The 24475-nt window shown below is 41.8% G+C and overlaps 1 protein-coding gene across 1 annotated transcript in view; it reads left to right on the top strand.

Moving 5' to 3' along the window:
• GFM1 (G elongation factor mitochondrial 1) overlaps positions 1 to 24475 on the top strand; it is a 1399365-nt gene that overhangs the window by 671435 nt on the left and 703455 nt on the right. The window contains 2 exon segments of the mRNA XM_044070477.1: positions 12526 to 12541; positions 21210 to 21266. Coding sequence (XP_043926412.1) covers positions 12526 to 12541; positions 21210 to 21266 — 73 coding nt within the window.

Genomic DNA, 24475 nt, shown 5'->3' with positions numbered 1-24475 from the left:
TCTGAGTGTGATGTTCAACCAGAATGCAAAACAGTGCAAGCCCAGGATCACTCTAGTGGCCTTATTTTGGCTTTATCAGGTGTAGTTAACCAGAGTCATGCCTCAGCTGTTGGAGAGGTCTTTCTGTCTGTTCATTTAGGAGCCTACTATTCTGTACCTTAGACAAGTCACCTGGACCTCTTCTCTGATGTTCATCGTGCATACAGCTGCAGTCATTACAGATGGGTTCTCCTGCCGTCAGGCGGGTCCTCGGTCGGCCGAATTCCAAAGTCTAGGTCCGGCGTCGGTTGTAGTCGCTTCTTCCCTGACATCAGTGCGACAGGGGTATAAAAGAACCAGCCGACCCCATTTTCTTCAGTCTTTTTTGCCGCGTGGTGCCCGAAGCAGAAGCAGTTCGCAAGTGCCGGTCGACCAGCTCCTGAAATTACGAAAATTTGGAAACCGAAGTCTTCTTTAAAGCTAAGTACCCCGTTGGGGAAACTTTTCTTGCCTCAGACCGATGTCAGACAAAGTTAACAATTGTATTTCTTGTGGGAAGCAAATACCGCATAAGGATTTCCATTCAATCTGTATACCTTGTTTAGGCCCAGACCACGACGTCTCGGCCTGTCGCTTTTGTGCTACTTTCAATAAACGCACTATTAAGCGTCGGGCGGAGTTCGCCCAGCACTATTTTGGGAAAGCTTTTAACTATATAATGTCGTTGGAGACTCCGACTCCTGTTTTGTCCAAAAAACGCAAGGACAAGGACCGACACGCAAGATCCGCGGCCTCCACCGACACCACACCAAAACCGACTACACGTGGTCCGGTTCTCAGCGAGGCGCCTACGCAGCTCCTGACTACCGACGACGCTTCTCTGGCAGTGTCCTCTGTACCCGAGGCCGCAGGTTCCTCGGCCCACACCCTGACTATAGCTACCGAAGCCACTGTTAGTGTTGAGCCTCATAATGTGGACAGGTCTACCTCCACCCACGGTGTCTTCAGACCTTCCTGTTCCTTTTCCATCAAGGCCTTTACTAAGTCTAAATCAGCCATGCACTCCAAGAGACCTGTTGCACAGGGCCCATCTCCAGGCCCCATGCCTAAAAAGCAGATGCTTAAAATGGCTGAGAATTTAATTACTCTTATCAGGGGTTCCCAACCCCCACCAGACAAGAGACCCAGAGTGGAGGAAGAATCACCCTCTTCTGGTCAGGGCTCCATTATTTCAGAGCATTCTGATGAGGAGGAACATTCTTACTCCTTTTTTGAAGATTCCGATGCAGTGGAGTCCATTCCTTCCGTATCCCCCCCCCCCAGAGGATTTCTCATTCGGGGAAACCTTGCATACCTTGAGGGAACACTTCCACTGGGAAGGCCAAGATTATTCAGATTCCAAGAAAAGGCTTAGGGAATTTCTTTGGCTACCTCAGCACAGACCTCTGGCGATACCTCCTGTCTTGGACATACTTGATGATGTTTACTCGGAGGCCTGCCTTAATCAGGATTCCCTGCCTCCAGCCCCAGTCAAGCCTGATAGGTACTACAGAGTTCCTAACTCACACCAATTTCTTTACAAAAGCCGTACTGCTGACCCAGAAACCATTTCTCAGGGCCCCAAGGGAATGAAGGCCTCTACTGCTAAGAATCCATTACCTTCCGAGAGAGATTCTAGATCCTTAGAAAGGTGGGGAAAAAAGGTATATACCTCGGCTACCCTAGCCATGAGGGCCTTAAACTGTCAGTTCCATATGCTTAAATATCAACAGTTTCTGTTATCACAATTGAAAAATAAAATATCACAACCTGAACAACCAGATTTGAAGGAATTGCAGGATATGATGCATAGTGCAGAACAAGTGGGTAAGCACACCTTACAATGTGGTTATGATGCTCTAGAGGCCTCAAGTAGAGCTGCTGTTACAGGATCAGTCATACGTAGACATGCCTGGCTTAGGGAACAAACCTTGCCTGATCATGTCAAAGCTAAATTACTAGATGCTCCTCTACAAAAGGATGTCTTATTTGGTGCTAATGCTGAGGAGGTACTAAGGAAAATGGAAGAAAAAGCTAAATCTATGCAAACTGTTAAAGATTTTCTACAGGTACAACCACCACATTTTAGTAGTAGAAATTTTTCTTCAAAAAATTGGTCTTTTCCAGCCACAGACAGGCCCCAAAGAGGTAGATACAGGCGCTCAAGGGGCAGAGGACAATCTCAAGGATCGTATAGAGGCAGACAATGGCAAACTCCAACACCAAGAGGTGGCGAAGATAGTTCACAGCAATACAATACAGGAAACAAACCCGATGACTTTCCCCTTTGCATGCCAAGCAAGGCTCAAATGGCAGCACCCTTAGGAGGAAAGCTGGCATTATTTTCAAAAAATTGGCATATTGTCACAAAAGACAAATGGATCCTGGACATTATAAACAGAGGCTACAGATTTCATTTTCACACCCTTCCAAAAATGAGAGGCATGCCGAACCTGCCACACAATCAAAGGGCAGAGGCTCAAATACAAATTTCAAAGCTCATGGGCATGAAAGCTATTCAAGAGGTACCTACTCACGAACAAGGTCAAGGTTTTTATTCCAAACTATTCCTGGTACCAAGGAAGGAACAGATTGGAGACCCATTTTGGACTTATCCATCCTAGACACATTTCTTCTCGTACCAAAATTCAAGATGCTCACTTTACAGCAGCTTCTTCCCTTGCTGGGTAAGGAGTCTTGGCTGGTAACATTGGACCTCAAGGAGGCATACCTGCATGTTCCAATCAGACAAAGCTGCAGAAGATACCTCAGATTTCTTGCAGGTTCAATCCACTATCAATTCTCTGCATTGCCCTTTGGCTTATCTACTGCGCCCAGAGTATTCAAGAAATGCCTGGCATCAGTAATTGCCTACTGCAGACTTCAAGGGATACAAATATACCCTTATTTGGACGACTGCCTGATCCAAGCGGACAGCAAACACATACTTCTGAAACATCTGGCTTATGTAACAAGGTTATTGAATTCTCTGGGATACACAGTCAACAAAGAGAAATCCAGGCCAACGCCATCTCAGAAAATAATTTTCCTGGGTGCCAACTTGGACACAAACACCCAGATGGCCTATCTTACGCCAGAAAAACAGGGGCAACTAACTCAATTCTTCAAGACACTAGCAAATTGTACCAGGCTAAACTGCAAGGAAAATCCTGCAGGCTCTGGGATTCATGGCATCTTGCATTCTACTAATCCCATGTGCAAAGTTGCATATGAGGAAACACCACAGTAATGTGGTACATAAACAAACAAGGAGGAACACATTCATACCCCCTTTGCAGGATGGCCATGTCACTTTGGAACATGGCTCTGGAGTTGCAAATCGAGCTTCAAGCACATTACTTGCCAGGCATGGAAAACATGCTGGCAGACAATCTAAGCAAAAATATGACAGATCCACACGAATGGAAGTTGCATCCTCAAGTTTTTACAGAGATAATCCAAGCGTGGGGAAGGCCAGACATAGATCTCTTTGCCTCCCACAAAAATCATCAATTAACAAAATTCTGCTCAAGGACATTTCATCCAAAGGCCTGGAGAGTGGACGCCCTTTCTTTCAGTTGGACAGCACTGACAGTTTACGCCTTCCCACCTCTTCCTCTACTGCACAAGGTGCTTTTGAAAGCAAGAGCAGACAGACCAAAGATGATACTGATTGCTCCAGACTGGCCAAGACAACACTGGTACCCATTCCTGAGGAGCCTGACGCATTCTCCTCCATGGACCCTACCTCTAATGCCTCTTCTTCTGACTCAGCGCAGCTACAAAACTCTTCACAGTCAGCGGAAAACACTCAATCTGGCCACATGGAAGATTCCTTAACATCACAACAGACCCTACTCTCCAAGGAGGTGCAGGATGTCATTTTGGAGGCCAGAAGGACGTCTACTAGAAAAGCTTACTCCGCAAAATGGAAACGGTTTTGTGCTTGGAATGAGAAAAAGGGCCAGGATCCTGGAAAACTGAATTTGCCTCAAATATTACAGTATCTAGCTGAGCTGCTAAGCAGTGGACTTTCATTCTCCTCCATCAAAATCCATCAGCCATTTCTGCAGAATACAACACTGATCCACCTTTATTCTCTCACCCACTCTTAAGACAGTTCCTCAGAGGGGCTAAGAATATAAGACCTCCAAGGAAACAACCAATTCCTGCTTGGGATCTTAATTACATTCTAGAAAAGTTAACCTTGCCTCCTTTTGAGCCAGCTGCCTCAGCAGATTTGCAGTATGTGTCCTGGAAAACGGCTTTCCTTCTGGCTATTACCTCAGCTCGTAGGGTCTCGGAACTACAAGCCCTCATGGCTGTGCAGCCCTTTATCATCTTCCATCAGGACAGAGTGTCCCTACGAACCAACCCGTCATTTATGCCTAAGGTGGTATCCAGGGTAGCTTTAAATCAGGCCATACACTTACCTACCTTTTACCCCAACCCTCAAAACAAAGGGGAAAGGCTGCTACATTCCTTGGACATCCACAGACAGCTGTGTTACTATTTGGACAGAACAAAGCCTTTCAGAAAATCAGAACAACTCTTTGTGTCCTATGCTGCAGGAGCTCAAGGGAAGCCAATTTCAAAATGGATAGGCCACTGCATACATTTTTGTTACTCTTTTCATGGTAAATCTGTACCTGCAGGCATCAGACCCCACTCCACAAGGGCCACAGCTACCTCTGCAGCCTTCCTCAGAGGAGTTCCTACCAAAGATATTTTGGAAGCAGCCACTTGGAGTTCTGTGCATACCTTCACTAAACACTACCATCTACCTTTATACTCCAAAACTAGAGCAGGCTTTGCCACTGCAGTTTTGCAGGGCATTCTGGCTCCTCCCAGTTCCACCTAGTGCCTACCACCCCTTGCGTAGCTTTGGGATTCTACCCATCTGTAATGACTGCAGCTGTATGCACGATGAACATAGTACAGTTTTGTACCTACCATAAATGTAGATGTTCGAGTGCTAATACAGCTGCAGTCCAGGTTTCCCTCCCTCCTTCCCCTCTTGGGACAGGCCTAGTGGTTACACCTCCTCATACAACCTGTTTGGGGTTATTCTTTTAGGATGTATTTGCTTGCAACTACTGTTTTTTGACTATTTTGCATTGCATTATATATATATATATGTATGTATATATATCTAAAATTAGGTATTGCCTTCCTTCTGGGAGCACCTGACATCTGGGGCAAGAAAGACTGAAGAAAATGGCGTCGGCTGGTTCTTTTATACCCCTGTCGCACTGACGTCAGGGAAGAAGCGACTACAACCGACGCCGGACCTAGACTTTGGAATTTGGCCGACCGAGGACCCGCCTGACGGCAGGAGAACCCATCTGTAATGACTGCAGCTGTATTAGCACTCGAACATCTACATTTGTGGTAGGTACAAAACTGTACTTTATTATACCCACATGGTTTATCCAGTTCTGTTGCTGGCAACTAAGTTGCCTTCTATTCTTGGTAGTTCAAATCATTGCATTTTCCTGTAAATCTAATACAGAGGAAATGACATATTTTTTCCATCTTGCCTTTGTCAAAAGGCCTTGATCCTTTCTCGGCTCCAATACTCTCCAAGTTGCAGTACATTACCCAAATTCTTGAGTCTGACCTTTGTTATTCTTTGGTTAAGGTGCGTTTAGCAGCTATTTCATCCTGTCATCAAGGAGGAAGCTTACTATTTTAACTTGTGTAAATGTCTCTAAAGCCTTCTTAAAGGTCAGAAAATGCAAAAGAAGCTCACATAGTGTAGTCGGAACCAAACAAACACACTGCCTTTAAACCAGTTTGTTATAAATTCACAACAGTATCTTCCAAGGAAATCTTCCTGTAGTGAAAAACCAGGCTCCTCAGTGTTAAAATAACAAGATAGTCAACACCAGTACCTTCCAAGAAAAACCTGTTTTAGTGAAAAACTAGGCTGTTGAGTGTTGGAAGAATAAGGTTGAAATTGTAGCAACAACTTTACTTTGTTTGGAATAAAAAAACTTGGTTTAGCGCTTTCATTCCTGTAAGCAGTAATAGGACTTCTTCAGAACCAAGATTATTTAAAATTGCATGGTTTAAGTATCTGAAAAGACTGCCACGTGACATTGAAAGCCACTAGTAAGATAGATGTATCCTTTCATGTCAACCAACAACATCCATTCAGTACTTCACTGGTCAAGAAAAAAACTATTTATAACCTTCCCCTACATCTAGTAGTTTCCAGTTTTGAAAAAAAAAAGTTGAGAAAAGGAATTCCATACAATTTCAACCACCTGTTCTCATTTTTATCACAGTCTGTCAACTTGACCTTTGACGACTCACTACATATCATGAAGCCAGACAAAGCAGGGGAAAATGTCTTGGCTGATAGACTTGATTATGTGGATCACATTTGCAGTATGCTACACTACAGTCTTCCATAACAAAATCTTTATTGCATAGAGGAAAATTGACCTATTCTTAAAAGATTCAATTATGGAAGAGGTTATCTATGTTGACACGACTTTCTCTGTAACCCACAGCTTTGGATACCAGTAGCCTTTAGTATAACCAAGGTCCACAAAGACATTTCCAGCCCCCCTTATAGGTTGATTGTGACGGTCATGGGTTTGAAAACATACCCCCTGGCAGTTTTTATGGACTGCTTACTTAAAAACTTTGTAAGGTTAAGCACATCTTAAAAGACACCTGGGACTTCTATCCCAGAGCACCCTGCATGTATACAATGACCATTGCAGTTTCCTTACAGTAGATGGTAACGACTTATTTACTAGCATTCCTCAGGAGACTGGTCTTGAATTTTTTTCACCTTGCTTTACCTAACCTGACCACCTTTGACAACTCCACAATTAATTTCATCCCCACTCTGATATAACTCATTTTAATAAACAACTTCATCTTTACACCAGTTTGGTTATGTACTGGTGCAACTTGATATTCAGTTCCATTTACAAGGACTGTTGGCAACTGTTTTTTTGTTACCTGGATGACATTTTCGTCTTTTGGACAGCTTCTGACACACAGGTTGCAGAATTCATTGAATTTCTTAATACCTCTACTTCTTTTTTAAAATTCACCTACCATTTTTCCCATGACCAGCTTGTATTTGTAGATGTGGACTTATGGAAGAACTATAAACAAAAATGCTTCCCCTCAAAAATGCACAGAAAACCTACTTTTTCAAGTTGTCATCCATTACATTGTTAAGAAAAACATTTTCTAAGGCCAAATAGTGCGGGCTGCCAGAATGGTGTTGTACTCCAGAAATATGTGAGGTGGAATGTGAAAACATTTTCAGACATGTTTCTGGAAAGGGAATATTACCCATCAAAGAGGAAGTCTTAGGGGGCTGGGGGACAAAATACCTCCTTTTATTAGGTTCATCTTTAGAGTCTTGTAATAACCTTACAACTATACCACATGCAGAGTTTACCAATGCTTTCTTAGTAAAATACAACTCACACTTCAAAGCATTTAAAGACGTAGTTGTAAAATATTGGAACATTTTAAGGTAGGTGAAATATATATATTACCCTGGGGGAGACACCTAAAATTGTTTACAAGACAGGAAAAAAATTGAAAAACATTTTTGAAAACACCATTGCCCCCCAGGACATCTTCAGGTACTACTAAATGTGGTGCATGCTCCCAATTTTCACATATTTTAGAACAAGAAACTATAGTGTTGGACAGCTATTGTAATGCTAAAGTTGAACTTGTATATGGCAGCTGTTTTACTAAAGGTGTAATCTGCATCGCATGTTGTCCCTCTTGCTCAAGTTTTTATGTTGGAAAAACTAAGACACAGCTTAAAAAGAGGATTTATGAACATAATTATGATGAGACAAAACAAAGGTAGTTCACTTTATAAACCTTCTACTACTTACACAAACTTCTGTAGATTCCACTTTGGCATTTTAGAAATTGTTTCAAGAAATGAACGGGGTGTGTCCTTGAGAAGTTCTTTTGGAAAAAAGAGAGTTGTATTGGCTTCAGCATACCCAGGAACTAATGAGTCTACTTGTATTACTCCTGCCCTAAAACTGAATGCTTTCAAATTTTAATGGTGCATAGTTTTTATCAGTATCATCAGTCTTAAACTTTTTACTTGTTTTTAAACCAATTTCACGTATGCACTTTTGTTATATTTTTCGATTCCTTTTTCTCCATTGCAGTTCATATATATATATATATATATATATATATATATATATATATATATATAAAAAGATGCATCTTTTAACACACACTACTTTTTGCATGAGCTTTTTACAGTTATTTATTTTTATGAATTCATCATATAATTAATTGTATTCTTAGATATTTGACTTTTTGACATTGTATTTGCACAAGCTTTATTGTTTTACTTACTTCACAAGTTTGGTTCAGACTGCAGCAGATCTCATATGAAGTTTTAGTTAAAAGTTTTAACTCAGACCCATTATTCATGTAAATTTACTGCATCTTATTGGTGGCTTTTAATGTCACATGGCAGTCTTTACAGATATTTAAACTGTGTTTTAACTATTCTTGGTTCTGAAAAAGTCCCATTGCTGCTTACAAGGACGGAAGCGCTAAACCAAGTTTTTTATTCCAAATAAAGTAAAACTGTTGCTACAACTCAAGCCTTGTTCTTCCAACACTCAGCAACCTAGTTTTTCACTACAAGAGGTTTTTCTTGGAATGTACTGTTGTTGTGAATTTAATACTCAAACTGGTTTAAGGCAGTGTGTTGTTGCAACTCCATTCTTCTTCTTTCAACACTCAGCAGCCTGTTTTTTCACTACAGGATGTTTTCCTTAGAAGATACTGTTGTGAATTTATTACTTAAACTGGTTTAAAGACAGTGTGCTTGTTTGGTTCCGATTACACTATGTGAGCTTCTTCTGCATTTTCTGAGTTTTTCATTTAGCTGCACGGACACACATTAAGTTTTTTTTCCTTCTTAAAAGGTACTTTCCTTTTGTGATAATCTGTCAAGGATCCCATTCCCCTTGGTATTACTTTGAGCGGGCAGAGTTGACTTGTTTTAATAAGCATCATCGTAAAATTGAAAATTCTTGTTCTAGAAAACTTTGCTTTGTAGCTTAACATCAGCTAGAAGAATGTTTGCATTGCAGACTCTTTCAGTGGAGGAGTGTCCTTCATCCATCATCAGAATTTATGTTTGAGGGAGTTATCAGACTATTCATCTGCCAGTTTTCTTTCCACTTGATCTTAATAGAGGAGAATACCTTCATTTTATGGCTTTATGCAGGCAACATAGATTATTTTTATTGTCTGCATTGCATGGCACAGTAAATTTTGACAACAAGCGTGGTTGCAATGTATGTAAAGTTACTAAATTGTTACAAACTGTATTACATACGTCTGCGACAAATAATACAAGGCTTTGCTTTAAGAATATATTCCACTACAGCAGTTGATGCGTCAAACTTTTTTGCAGCAATACAGCTTTAAATATTTGTGCATCAGCTGCTTTGTCTTCTCTGAAAACCTTTGCTGAGCACTATATGCCCGATGTTATATACCTGTATAGGGCCTACTTTGGGGCCATTGTGATACGGGGTAAATTGTCACGGGAAGACCACCCAGGATGATTAATATGGGCATCTGTCCTTCTCTTATTTATTCATAATAGGGCCTCATTGTCTGACCCAACTAACATTGCCAGTATCTGTGCCAACAAGTTTACTGCCAGCTTCACCCCTGACACTTGAGACTTCTTTTCAAAGTCCTCCCGAAATATCTGAATTCCTTACTCTCCCAGTTATCTATAATGATCATTTACTGAAAGTGCTAACAAAGACCAGTAATACTTCCTCCATGGGACCTCATGATTTAATTACTTGTTTAATTAGTAGTGTTAAACTTGCCCTTACTGACACACTTCTGCAACTGTTTAACTTAAGTTTAGTTACTGGTTTTGTCCCGTATAAGTAGTGCACAACAGTGGTGATGCCCTTTCATAAAGGTGGCCTTACAGCCAACCTGGGTAATTGTAGACCTATCAGCCTTACAAGCCTCATCTGCAAAACCAGGGACCATATTATAACTAACCTCATAAACTGTGATATCAAGAAACTTGTTAGATGTTACCCCCAAACAGTTTGGCTTTGTGAAGGGTAGATCCTATCTATTTAATCTGGTAAATTTCTTCAGAAGGGTTACTGAGACTGTAGGTAAAGGCCATGCACATCATGTAGTGACCTGATTAAGGCCTTTGACACCATTCCCTATGCTGGTATTATACAAAAGTTAAAATGCTACAGTGCGAGTTTCAGGTACCTCATTAGAAAGTATGAAAGTGACCAGTGATATCCCTCAGGACTTGGTACTGGGACCTCTCCTTTTTGGTATTTACTTTTCACATCTCCAAGCAGATTGCCAAGACTTCTGACTACCAAAGTTTGCAGATGATTGCAAACTATGGGTTTTTGTTAAGTTACCCTATGACAACCAACCCAACAGAATGAACTAATCGTAGTAAATTCTTAGTGTACTAAAAATGAGCTCAAAGTAAATGCTAGAAAGGGTAGTATTATTGCTTTTGGTAGAGAACCCCTGCTCTCATTACACTGTCTAGACAACACACTTTATAAAAGGAAAATGTAGTTAAGGACCTAGGTTCCTGGGTTAATAATGTCCTCTCTTTTGGCCATCATGTAACAACAATGGTCAGGAAATCCTTGTATCTAGCTCAGCTAATGGCCAAAGGAATATCATCAAGGTCTAAAGAGGCAATCACTCCCTTTTACTCAGCATTGATCAGACCAGTTATCAAGTACACTACTCCTTTGGGATATGTCTCAGTAAACATAAACAATTAGAAAGACCCTAAAGGTTCCTAACTGAAAAGATCACCGGCCTAAAGTCTCTGAGCTACCAAAGTATGCTTAAAGCTCTATCCCTATTTATTCAATGTCATATAGAATTCTGGGGTGAAATTTACATCTTACCACACCATTAGAGTCCAGATTGCCTTGGTTCTCCTTTGTCTGCACATGTCCAGTATCACCACCACTGCTAGAGCCAGGTATCTAAATCTTCTGCAACGGATAATTAAAACATGACTGAGGGGCAAGTTTATACCTCAGCTCCACCCAAACCTCCAGAATAAAATTCCCCTTTATGTTAAGCAGTGATACTCACTATCTTCTTTTAAACATAACTTAAATGATAGGATGAGTTTAAAGAAATTTACTCTAGGATTGACCAGTACGGCCTTCCTGGAGAAATAATTTGCTGCTTGATGGAGGCAACTGGCAAGGCTAGAATGGTCATGAGACTTTGAAGCTTTGGAATATCTATGAATATATGAATCTGAGGACCTCATCTTAGCAGATATGAAAGTTGTTTTTTAGCATAACCGTAGATATCGCTAGACAAGCCCATCCTCATTAACATACTCATCCACATGCTGCTTCCTCTTTGATTGCATAGTCTAGAGGCTGTTATCCATCTATTACCTATTTATAGTCTGCATTGCATGGTTCATTAAATATTTGGAGAGGAAGTCTTTGTAGTACATTATTGGATAAAGGGAAGGACACAGTAGTCTAGAAAAGTATAAGATGCCACACTCTCCTAATGCCTTGCTGTTATCAAAGGTAGACCTGTTTCCTTGTATGTCTCTTCAAAACAGGGAGAATATTTGAACATGGGGAGATCAAATGATTTGGACCCCTTTCCTCATGCAGGATGCATTCTCCTACTTATAGTGGTGGTTAGATTTGTATATGGGGAGAAAGCCCGTCTCGTATGTTGGGGTTATACTACTTCTGCCATCATTCTGTGGATTTCATAAATGTCATGTACTGTTCACACTTAATCCATGTTCATATCTATACAGACACATCCAAAGACTGGTTTATTTATGAGGTTTGCACTTTTCTGCAAATACTTGAGTTATCATGGCTGCATTCTTTTAGGTGAATAAAAAAGTGTTCAGTTGTTGGAATTATGACAGGTTAAACTAAGAGGCATAGGACTGTCATACTAATGAAATTCTTATTTCTGTTTCTGTTCTTACCACCACAGTCTGCTTTTCCTGTCCCCTTGCTTTTCTACTTTTTTCTTCTATTGTGAAAATCTGTCCAGTGGCCAAGACCTTGACACTTTTTTATATCCTCTGAGGTCCTATGAAAAAATACTTCAAAGGTAGGTAGTAGGCTATTGGCCCTAGGGCCTATATAAGCCTAGCCAAAAAAGTACCCTGGCTTTTGCCACCCAAGAAAATTATTTTCCTGTGACCCTGTCGAGCAAAGCCACAGAGGTGATCCCCGGGGTGAATTTCCTATTTCCCATCCAATCCTCAAGATTTTTCTTGAAGAGTGCTAATGAGGAGCTTTGTTTGATATAGATAGGTAGTTTGTTAAAGAGTATGGGAAATCTCTGGGACAGGAATCTATCCCTCCAGCATGCTCTGTTTATTGTGGTGACAAGGTTTAGGTCCCTAGAGCGTGTAGCTCAGAGGGATTGGGATTTCTTTAAGTGGAACATGTCCATCAGCTCTGGGTTTGACATAGTTTTGTATGTTAGGCAGAGATCACCTCTGAGTAGGCGATGTGCGATGGAGTAAAGCTGGAGTTTTTTGAGACTTTCGGCATAGGGCATCTGTTTAAGGCAGGTAATCCTCTTTGTGAGGTATTTCTGCGGCCTTTCCAGTTGTTGTAGATGTCTTGTGAGGTACATACCAAAAGGGGTGTTGTACTCTATAATTGGTCTAATGAGTGACGAGTAGAGGGGAACAATGACCTCTTTTTTTCCTGGATGAGAAACCTTTTATGATGAATTGTGCAACGCAGAAGGATTTCCTGACTACTGTGGCAATGTGATTATCAAAGGAGAGACTACTGTCCACCTGTGTCCTAAAGTCTCTTATCACACTTTTGGTGTTAAGTAGACTACCACCTATGTGGTAGCTCATGGGTACAGAGTTTTTACCAAAGGGGATGACAATGCACTTTTTGGCATTGAGCTTGAGGCCATGGCTTTGACACCAGGCATCTGTCTCTGTGAGGCCCTTTTATAGGATGTCCACATCGTTAGGAGTTTCGATTATGGCTCCCAGTTTGCAGTCATCTGCGAACTTCGTTAGCCAAAGACCTTCTGTGTTTGCCTGTACTTCAAAAAAGTAGATACTAAACAGGAGAGGACCCAGGACTGAACCCTGTGGTACTCCACTTGTCAGTGGTCTGAAGTCAGATTTAGAGCCTGCTACTTTCACAGTGTGGGTTCTGTCAGTGAGCCAGTTGGCAACCCATCTTGTGAGACAGGGATTTATACCTAGTTTAGTGAGTTTGTCTATAATTCCAGAGTGGGGGAATGGTGTCAAAAGCCTTGGTGAGATGTAGATAGACTGTGTGAACCACCTTACCCTCGTCTAAGGCTTTGGTGACTGCTTCAAAGAAGTCTGTGAGGTTTAGGAGACATGATCTGCCTTTTACAAAGCCGAACTGGGTGGGGTCCAGAATTTAGAGATTACCAGTGTCTTTGTTTATAAGTTCCACGATGATACGATGTCCAGTGTCGGTTGCCGTCTCCTCCTCCCTGACGTCAGTGCGACAGGGGTATAAAAGATGCAGCCGACGCCATTTTCTTCAGTCTTTCGTGCCGCGCGGTGCCCGAAGCAGAAGCAGTTCGCAAGTGCTGGTCGGCCTACTCCTGAGATTTTCATTCTGAATCCAGAACCGAAGTCTTCTAAAAAAGCTAAGTACCCCGTTGGGGAACTTTTTCTTGCCTCAGACCAATGTCAGTAAAAGTTAATAACTGTATTTCTTGTGGGAAGCAAATACCTCATAAGGATTTCCACTCCTATTGTATTCCATGCCTAGGCCCTGACCACGACGTCACTGGTTGTCGGTTTTGTGCTAGGTTTAACAAGCACACTATTAAATGTCGGTTTGATTTTGCCCGACATTATTTTGGTAGAAAATTCAATTACACCATGCCGTCGGAAATTCCGACGACCGCAATGCATAAAAAGCGCAAGGACAAGGACAGGCATCCGAGGCCCAAAACTGATGACGAGGCCTCTTCTAGGCTGGTCGCCGGTTCTCCGGTTTTCAGCGAGGCACCTACGCAGCCCCTGACGACCGCTTCCACAGACCGCATCCGACTCCCACGTTGAGATGGCTTGGCCTTCGGACGCACTAGACCTTCAGCTTACCGATCCTAAACCTACTGAGGGAATCGAAGTAGCTGAGCAATCCACAGTTACAGAGGGTGTTTTCAGACCTACCCAGTTAACCATTAAACCCTCTGTTAAGTCTAAGCCCCGCTTAAAAGCAAAGAAACAGACACAACTCTCTCCAGGACAGGCTACCATGCCTAAGAAACAAATGCTAAAAATGGCCGAGGACCTAATCACCCTGATCAGGGGGTCCCATCCCCCTCCTGATAAAAGGCCCAGACAGGATGCAGACTATGAATCTTCTGACCAGGTGTCCATTTCCTCTGACTCTTCCTCGGACCTAGGATATTCTTTACCCCCTTATGAGGATTCTGATGCTGAGGAATCAATTCCGTCAGCCTCTCCGCCTGAGGATTATTCCTTTGGGGAGACCTTACATACCATGAGGGAGCATTTCCATTGGGAAGGTCAGGATTATTTAGAATCCAAGAAAAGGCTCAGAGACTTCTTTTTATTGCCTCAACACAGACCCCTTGCTATCCCGCCAGTTCTTGACATTGTGGATGATATGTACACTGAATCCAGTTTGAACCCTGACTCCTTACCCCCAGCCCCAGTTAAACCAGATAGATATTACAGAGTCCCTGACTCTCACAAGTTTCTGTACAAAAGCCCTGTTGCTGACCCTGAAGCTATTTTTCAGGGACCCAAAGGGATTAAGGCTTCATCAGCAAAAAACCCAGTTCCCTCTGACAGAGATTCCAGAGCTTTAGACAGATGGGGAAAGAAGGTATATATGTCTGCAACTTTAGCAATGAGAGCCTTGAATTGCCAGTTTCACATGCTAAAATATCAGCAATTTTTGATGTCTCAGTTGAAACAAAAGATGCCTCCAGATTCAGATCCTCCTAACTTAAAAGAAATGCAGGATTTATTGCATGCTGCTGAACAAGTGGGAAAACATACTTTGCAATGTGGGTTTGACTCCTTAGAGGCCTCCTGTAGAGCAGCAGTTACAGACTCTGCCATTAGAAGGCATGCTTGGTTAAAAGAACATAAATTACCAGATCATGTTAAAGTAAAATTATTGGATGCACCTTTGCAGCGGGATGTGCTGTTTGGAGTTAAGGCAGAGGAGGTATTAAAGAAGATGGAGGATAAGGCAAAATCTATGCAAACGGTGAAAGATTTCTTACAGGTTCAGCCTCCTTGTTTTAGCTGAAATTGGCCAACAAAGAATTGGTCCTTTCCAGTCACAGACAGACCTCAAAGGGGCAGATACAGAAGTCCAAGAGGTAGAGGTCAGACACAAGGCCCTTACAGGCCTCGACAGTGGGGCACACCAGGCCAGAAAGAAGGAGAAGACAGGCGTCAATCTTATACAAAACAGACTCAATGACTTTTCACTACAGCTGCCAAACAGCTCTCTCTTGGCAGCCCCCTTAGGAGGAAAACTGGCACTTTTCTATCACGACTGGCATTGCATCACCAAAGACAAATGGGTTCTCAACATTGTATCTCAAGGTTACAGATTCCATTTTCACACCCTGGCAAGGCTAAAAGGAATGCCAAATCTCCCACCAAATCAATGGGCAGAGGCTCAAAGACAAATTACAGCACTCATGGACATGAGAGCTATTCAAAAGGTACCACCACAGGAACAAGGACAATGATTTTACTCAAGACTCTTTCTGGTTCCCAGAAAGGACAAAGCCTGGAGACCCATTCTGGTCCTTTCTACACTAAACACTTACTTGGATGTACCGAAATTCAAGATGTTGACACTACAGCATCTTCTTCCCATGCTGGGCAAGAAATCTTGGCTCGTGACATTGGACCTCAAAGAGGCATACCTGCATGTCCCTATCAGACAAAACTGCAGAAGATACCTCAGGTTTCTAGCTGGTTCAATGCATTATCAATTCTCTGCACTGCCCTTTGGCTTATCTACTGTGCCCAGGGTCTTCACAAAGTGCCTGGCACCAGTAATTGCATTTTGCAGGCAAAAAGGAATTCAAATTTATCCATACCTGGATGACTGCCTGATTCAAGCAGAGAGCAAGGACATTCTACTAAAGCATCTGGCGTACGTAAAAAAGTTATTAAGTTGCCTGGGGTACACAGTAAACGAAAAGAAATCAAAACTAGTGCCCTCACAACAGATAATATTCCTGGGTGCCAGCTTGAACTCAACGGCCCAGATGACTTATCTCACGCCAGACAAGCAAGGACAACTGACTCAATATTTTCAATTAATGGCAACAAAGACCCAACTTCCTGCAAGAAAAATTCTGCAGGCCTTGGGCTGCATGGCATCTTGCATACTACTAATTCCATATGCCAGACTGCATATGAGGAAACTACAATGGTACCTAAAGAGCATATGGTCTCAACACTGTCAAAGTTTGGAAACAGTTATACCACTAATTTCTTGCCTACAACAGGAGTTTCGATGGTGGGCACAAGCTTGTCACCTCAACAAGGGACAGCCTTTTACTCAACCCACAGCCAGGCAAACACTGACAACAGATGCATCGGATTACGCCTGGGGAGCACACATGGCAGGAAAATGTATCCAGGGCGAGTGGCCCACAGAGCAAAGACATCTCCACATCAATCAAAAAGAGATGCTAGCTGTACAAAATGCTATTATAGCTTTCAAGGACCTACTGCATCCAGGGCAATTACTACTAAAGACAGACAACACCACAGTTATGTGGTACATAAACAAGCAAGGGGGCACACACTCCTAACCCCTCTGCAGACAAGCCATGACCTTGTAGAACACAGCTCTAAACTACCAAGTTCATCTGCAAGCACAATTCCTGCCAGGAGAGAAAAACACACTGGCAGACGACCTAAGCAGAAACATTATGGACCCACACGAATGGGAACTGAATCCACAAATATTCAGAATGATAACACAAAAATGGTGGAACCCGGACATAGATCTGTTTGCTTCCCCAAAGAACTGCCAATTACAGAAATTCTGCACAAGGAGCTACCATCCACAAGCATGGAAAGTGGATGCCCTTTCATTCAGCTGGAAAAAACTAGAAGTATACGCCTTCCCTCCTTTACCTCTCCTTCCAAAGGTACTCATAAAAGCCAGGCAGGAAGAGCCAAAAATGATCCTGATTGCACCAGACTGGCCACACCAGCACTGGTACCCAATCTTAAAAAAACTTAACACAAGAACCACCCTGGATTTTGCCTCAAATCCCACAGCTGCTGACACAGCACAACAATCAGATACTTCACAGCCAGCTAAAGACCTTAAATCTACCTGCATGGAAAATTCCTTAGCCAAGCAAGCAATGCCTCTCTCCAAAGCTGTTATGGATGTCATTCTGGAGGCCAGAAGGCCTAGCACCAGGAAAGCATACTCGGATAAATGGAAGAGATTCTGTGCCTGGAACCAAGCACACAGCCTTGACCCTCTTGTCCCAAACATTCCTCAGATACTGCAATGCTGAGATGCTGGACAAGGGCCTCTCTTTTCATCCATCAAGATCCACGCCTCAGCTATTTCTGCTCATTACAACACGGATCCACCAATTTTTTCTAATCCTTTGCTCAAACAATACCTCAGAGGGGCTAAAAACATAAGACCGCTCCATAGAGCACCCACACCAACTTGGGACCTCAACTTTGTTTTGGAAAAATTAACTTTACCTCCTTTTGAGCCAGCTAACACAGCAGAATTAAAATACATCTCTTGAAAAACTGCTCTGCTACTGGCAATAACATCAACACGAAGAGTTTCAGAATTACAGGCACTAATGGCAGTGGAACCTTTCCTCATCTTCCACCAGGACAGGGTGCCTTTACTAATTAACCCTACGTTTATGCCAAAGATGGTATCAAGTGTAGCTCTAAACCAAACTATTCACTTACCAACTTTCTATCCAAAACCACAGAACAAAGGGGAGAGACTACTACATTCTTTGGACATTCACAGACAGTTACGTTTCTACTTGGACAAAACCAAAGCTTTCAGAAAAACTGAACAATTATTGGTAGCATATGCTAAGGGAGCACAGGGAAAAGCCATTTCAAAGCAGACTATTTCAAAATGGATAGGACACTGTATACGTTTCTGCTATACCCACCATGGGAAACCTGTACCTAGCAGCATCAGATCTCACACCACCAGGGCAACAGCTACTTCAACTGCCTACCTCAGAGGAGTACCTACCAAGGATATTTTGGAAGCAGCCACATGGAGTTCTGTGCATACTTTCACCAAACATTACCATTTGCCTTTATACTTCAAATCCAGAGCTGGCTTCGCCACTGCTGTACTGCAGGGCCTTATAGCCACCCCTAATGCTTTATAGTTCCAGCCTCCCTACCTCAGCTTTGGGACTCCACCTAAGTGTGATGACTGCAGCAGTGTAACACGATGAACATAGTACAGTTTTGTACCTACCATAAATGTAGATGTTCGAGTGTAAACACTGCTGCAGTCCAGGTTACCCTCCCTCCTTCCCCTCTTACTTTCTGGTACTTACCTAGGGCATCTACCCTTTATTACCTATGGGGAGTATTTGCTGGTAACTAAAAATGGTTGTTTGCTTTGCTTTTGTATTTTTTACTAGCAATTTGAATTGCCTACCTATTTGGGGGCACCTGACATCTGGGGCAAGAAAAACTGAAGAAAATGGCGTCGGCTGCATCTTTTATACCCCTGTCACACTGACGTCAGGGAGGAGGTGACAGCAACCGATGCCGGACCAAGACTTTGGAACTCTGGCCGACTGCGGGACTGCCTGACGGCAGGATAACCCAAGTGTGATGATTGCAGCAGTGTTTACACTCGAACATCTACATTTATGGTAGGTACAAAACTGTACTTTTTATGGCCTTGCAGACCAGGCTCGTTAGGCTAATGGGGCATTAGTTCCCAGGGTCCGTGGTGCCCCCCCCTCTGTGGAGTTGGATAAACCATCGCTGTGCGCCATTCAGTGGGCACAAAGCCTGAGTCTATGATTGAACAAGGTGCTTAGGTGGGGTGCCAGTTCATTCTGTAGTTCATGTAGAATGCAGCCTGGGTTGTTGTCAGGTCCCATGGATGCTGTGTTCTTGGCTTTGGAGAGTGTGTTTTTTACCTGTGCAGCCGTGATTACAGGAACTTTGCATTCTTCCGGTATAGAGATGGGCCCTTTAGGGGGTGGGGGGTGGGGGGTAAAGTTATCTGCCAGTATGTTGGCAGTATCAGTTGGTTCTGTATATTTAGTGCCATTATGCTGTAACTCAGAGCAGATCTGAGTGTTGCCATTGAGATTCTTGACATAGCTATAGAATGCTTTGTGGTTGTCTTTAGAATCAGTGGTGATTTTGTTTTCATAACTAGCTTTGGAGGATTTTATGAGGGATCTCAGCTTCTTACTGAGGGTGACCAGGGAGTTCCTCCAGTCATAGGATTTTACTCTTTTTTGAAATAGTTTCTTTCTTCTGTTGTAGAGTTTGTTTATAGCAGGGGACCACCAGATTGGCTTCCTTTTTTTGGAGGATAGCATCTTGGTTCTGTTAGGGATAGCACGATCCATGCACTTGTGTAAGTGCTTATAAAGTGCATTTGCGTAGGATTCAGCAATCGTACCTCTGTTGTCCATCTACATGGGTGTCATGAAGTTTGCCACTTCTGTCTCAAGAAGCGTGAAGTTGGCTTTGGAGAATTTTTTTTACAGTGGTTTCTCTAATGGGGGTGGTGGTGGGATGTGGATGTCTAGGGTGATTTTCTTGTGGTCGGATCTGACCAACAAGGAATTGACCTCTGGTGTGGAATACCGGTCACCCATGTTGGTAATGACCTGGTCTAGGATATTGCTGCCCCTGGTGCGAGTGTGGATAAGTTGATCCAAGGTATTGGAATTTATGAATTCCAGAAAATGTTAAGCGAAAGAGTTGGTACATGAGTAGTTTTCCCAGTTAATGGTGGGGTAGTTGAAATCACCCGTTATTAGGGTGTTGGGTTGTACCCTAATATTTTCCAGTGTATCAAGAAATGAGGATTGGGAATCCTGGGGCATGGTGGGGGATCTGTAGCAAGTTACAATTTGGATTGCGGTCTTGCCCAGAGTTAGTTGCACTTGGATAATCTCGGCTGCATTATGCTGAGCAATTAGACTGGATATCCTTAATGAATATGGACACGCCTCCGCCTTTAGTGTTTCAGTCTAGGTTAGGTGGCCGAAAGGTGTGGTATGAATTATAGCCTGGTAATGCAGGGTTGCTGTCTAGAGCCTTGAACACCAGGTCTCTGTCATTGCACAGATGTCGATGTTCTCCATTTTAAGGAGTGCCTCGAGTGAATGCATTTTGAGGTTTAGACTTCTACCACTGAGTAGCATTACCCTCAGATTTTGCTTGCTTGTACCTGTTACAGTTGCAAATTTGTCATTTGAACCTTGCCTAAAAAAGGCACTGTAGGAGTGGCAAGAGCCTTAGCCAGTATCCGGAATCCCAAGGGCGACAGGTGCAGGCCATCTCTGGCAAAGCATCGTGGTCTGTCGATCATGTCATCCCAGGCAGACAGATACTGAATCCCCGTAGAATGACACTTTATTTGCCTTTTCTGGGTTCTCCTTTTTAATATTCTGTACCACTTCATATTTCTGCTGACTGTTGTGGTACTTTTCTCCTCTTCTCTTATTTAATATTTTAACACATTTCTTTCTCATCAATAGACGCTGTTCCTTTCTGCAACTTCCTGTATACTTTGGTGAATAGTAAGGTTGCATAGAATTATAAAACACTGTAGTAGGTTGTTAGTTGTTTTCATTTCAAGGCAGTTGTCATGCACATATACTTTCATTTTGTTTGCAGACATTTGTTTTAAAAATAGTTGTGTTGAAATGGGTCCATGGACCACTTACACAGTTATGGAGTATGTTAACAAAAAAATAATGATCTGTAAAAGAACAGAATTTAATTGTGTACTGCTCGACACAAAAAAGCAAAAGTGATTTGCTTTGCTAATTCTTGGTTAAGTAAATCTGAATACAGCAGTATAGAATTTGATATTACCTGTTTTTTTTTTTTTTAATTTTTGTAGGAATCAATCCATGTTCCCGATCCTGTGATATCTGTTGCAATAAAACCTACTAACAAGGTAAGATTTAATTTGGGGAATGTTTACTTCCAAAGGTAAGGAGTTTTTAGCTTCAGGTTAAGTTAAAAATGTTTAATGTTTAAATAAGGTGAATTGCAAGTGACTTAGGCTGGTTGATGCAGATTTTCTGATTGGTCTGGAGTGAGCAACAATACTGAAGAACACATGCAGAGCTATTGCATTGTCTTAGAGGTAGACAGCTATTATTCCAGCTAAGACAGCTGGCATTGGTTCTTTTCTAAAAGTTTATATTAATAGAGACTTGAACTTTGCAAGGCTGTAACCAGTATTTGTAGATGATTGTTGAGTGTAGTTTTTATTTACCAGCCTTCACCAGAGAAAGACTTGTATTGTTGTCTGAGCTTGTATAAATACATTTGTGACCTTAGAAAATATGATTAATAAATACATTAATACCTTGATAGTTATTAAATTGTTCTCCTTAAGTGAATGCTTTGTTTTTGATCAGCATTATTTCTGGCTGGTGCTTGTGGTTTTCATGGTGCTCTCTATAGGCTGTGATCTGATATTTTTGTGATCTAATCTTAAAGAGAAGATTTGCCCAGCTTTAAATTACCCAGTTTTTAACAGAGGACTATGTATGGAAGGCCTGATTGGCGAGTGTGTGTGTGTGTGTGTGTGTGTGTGTGTGTGTGTGTGTGTGTGTGTGTGTGTGTGTGTGTGTGTGTGTATATACCTGGCTGATAATCTTCTTGCGTCATTTGATGAGTCACGCAATTCTGACTGTTACACAAATGACTAAACGTAATATCGGTCAGTAAAAACTTAGGTGGATGTGGTATAGAAAAGTACTGTATAAAAATAGTTCAGAATTTGTGTTAGCATTTGTAACAGTAAATCAGAAATGTCTGCACAGACTGAAAATCTTAAGAGATACACAGAAAAATAAAAAGAAGACAAATTGTGCAAACATAACAAGGAGCTGAGAGGCATTGAAATCATGACCACTAAATAGATGAACTGTGTAATCGGAGAATGAGTGGATGTTGACTGAGTACAGTATGCTGGTTATTGTTTATCCAGCTGAAGCGTATTGTAGAAGCCAAAAGCTAAATCTTACTAACTCTCTGCATATTTCGTGTTTTGTAACTCCCTTCCTTTAGCTTGATATTAGCCAGAACTGTGAGCTGGAGGTACATAAAACATTTTGTGAAATTGCTCTAACAGTAAAATGCTGCTTTTAACAAAAACTGTTACGATGGAGTCCCATATTATATCTTGACTGAAAAGACAGAAACTTTTTTTAAGGAGGTTTTTGTCTCCAACATCCTTTTATAATTAACTCTGTTATATTCCTTAGAAACCCGCGGTGGTGGTGCTGCGGTAGCGTTGTCGCCTCACAGTAAGACGCTATCCGGTTCGATTCTCAGCTAGAGCGTCTTCTGCATGGAGACATGCGTGAATGGGCGTACCTTCGTTGAAGGTTGTGCGTCAGGGCTGGTAACTCGTCACGTAAAAATCAACTACCAATCATTAGCGGATCGGAGTTCCGCTGTGGCGACCCCTAACCGGGAAAAGCCGAAAGACACAAACAAACCGTTATATTCCTTAGAAGTAAAACATCTGAAGAATTTGCTTTTGAACTTCTTGTTCTAGATGTGTTAAGAAATTTTCATCTCTCAGTGTTCATCTTTCAATGCATTTGATCCCCTTCCCTTAAAACAGTGTGCTTGTGTTGAGTAATTTTACAGCTGGAATGTTGTATAAACAGTCTAGTGTTACAGGACTACTTTACATAGGATTTTTTAAACACCTGTTGCATTACTCTTTTTTTTAACATCTTTATTAAGTCATCACATTTCAAGTTGCAACGTGCGTTGACATTAATAAAAAAAGAAAACAAACCTGTGCAACTGTCTGAACCCCATCACATCTCTAGCATTTAATGTCTGCCTCAGGAAGAATTCTCTGTTTATTTGTGGTATAAAAATATACAAACATTACATCTTCAGGACTTTGTTGCATACTTGGTAGCCCTACAGATTGTTTGCCATTATTCCTTTGTAATTAGTCTTTATAATCTCTCTTTTCCAAGTCTTTACTAATCTCTGATTGATTTTTATAGTTTTTGTCAGGTATTTTATACACACTGCTCTACACTCAATAAAAACTCTGTCTGAGCTGGTCTTTTATTTAATACTCCTCTATCCCTTCCTCTTTGTTTATACTGTGTTACCAGTTCTTGATAGGGAACGCAGTCTCTAACCTGCAGTTCAAACTCCTGCTAAGCATCATTCCATTCTGTTACCTTTTCTTCCCAAGTTTTTTTCTCTCAGTAACTTGGTTCCTTTGTTAATTTCCTCCAGCAAATTCAGCTCCCTCTCACCTATGTACTTTACCCCTACTTGCAAACATCTTTATTGGTAAAATCTTCCCCATTCCTGCGCTGGCTTAGTTCTTCGATTACTTTCTGCTACCTTATTAGTATAACTAAGGACTTGCATTCAAAGTCCTGGTCCCTCTTTATCTCCTCATCGTTATCCTTTTCCACTTTCATTTATAACACGCCCTGGCACTGCTCTGAGGTTGTGTGTGGTATCCCTCACTTGAGCCGGGTTCACTTGTAACACATGCACACACTGTGACTGTGTGCCATTCCTTTTGCTGTATGTATTGTTTTCATTAGCAGTGTACATGTGTATTGTCAGCAGTGCCACAACTGAGTTGTTCTTAGTTGGAGCAACTGAGGCCTACCCATCACTAATGCCTCCATTGTGTAACTGAATAAAGAAATTTTAGCCAGTTAAGTACAGTTACAGTACCAACCTATTCATTTATTGACTTTTTATTAAAATAGTGTCAGTTAATATAGTCTGCAACTTAACATTGTATTTGTTTATTTACTTGTTTGGAAACTAATTAATTGTAGTAGTCCAAATACCTTTTCAGCCAGGACATATCCCACAGGCAAACATAAGCAGAAGCAGTAATATTCAAGAGACATAGAGACATACAGTATTCATAGAGTGGTGAATGTATAAAATCACAAATTCATTAGCAGAAAAGTATTGCCTAGTTCCATATCGATATGTTAGCTATACAAAAAAGGAACACAGAAGCAGAACATTCTTCATTCCCTGATACCTACTTTATCCAGCTTGAAGGTCCTAGGGAGCTGTAACTGTGTTTGGCACTCAGTGGGCACAAGGCAGAGAAAGTAATATCTGGGAAGATTGCCAGAGTATCAC

The sequence above is a fragment of the Protopterus annectens genome, chromosome 4.part1, assembly GCF_019279795.1.
Source record: "Protopterus annectens isolate FY-2018-M chromosome 4.part1, PAN1.0, whole genome shotgun sequence".
NCBI classification, from domain to species: domain Eukaryota; kingdom Metazoa; phylum Chordata; order Ceratodontiformes; family Protopteridae; genus Protopterus; species Protopterus annectens.
Note: the sequence above shows the minus strand (reverse complement) of the source record. Positions and strands in the feature narration are given on the sequence as shown.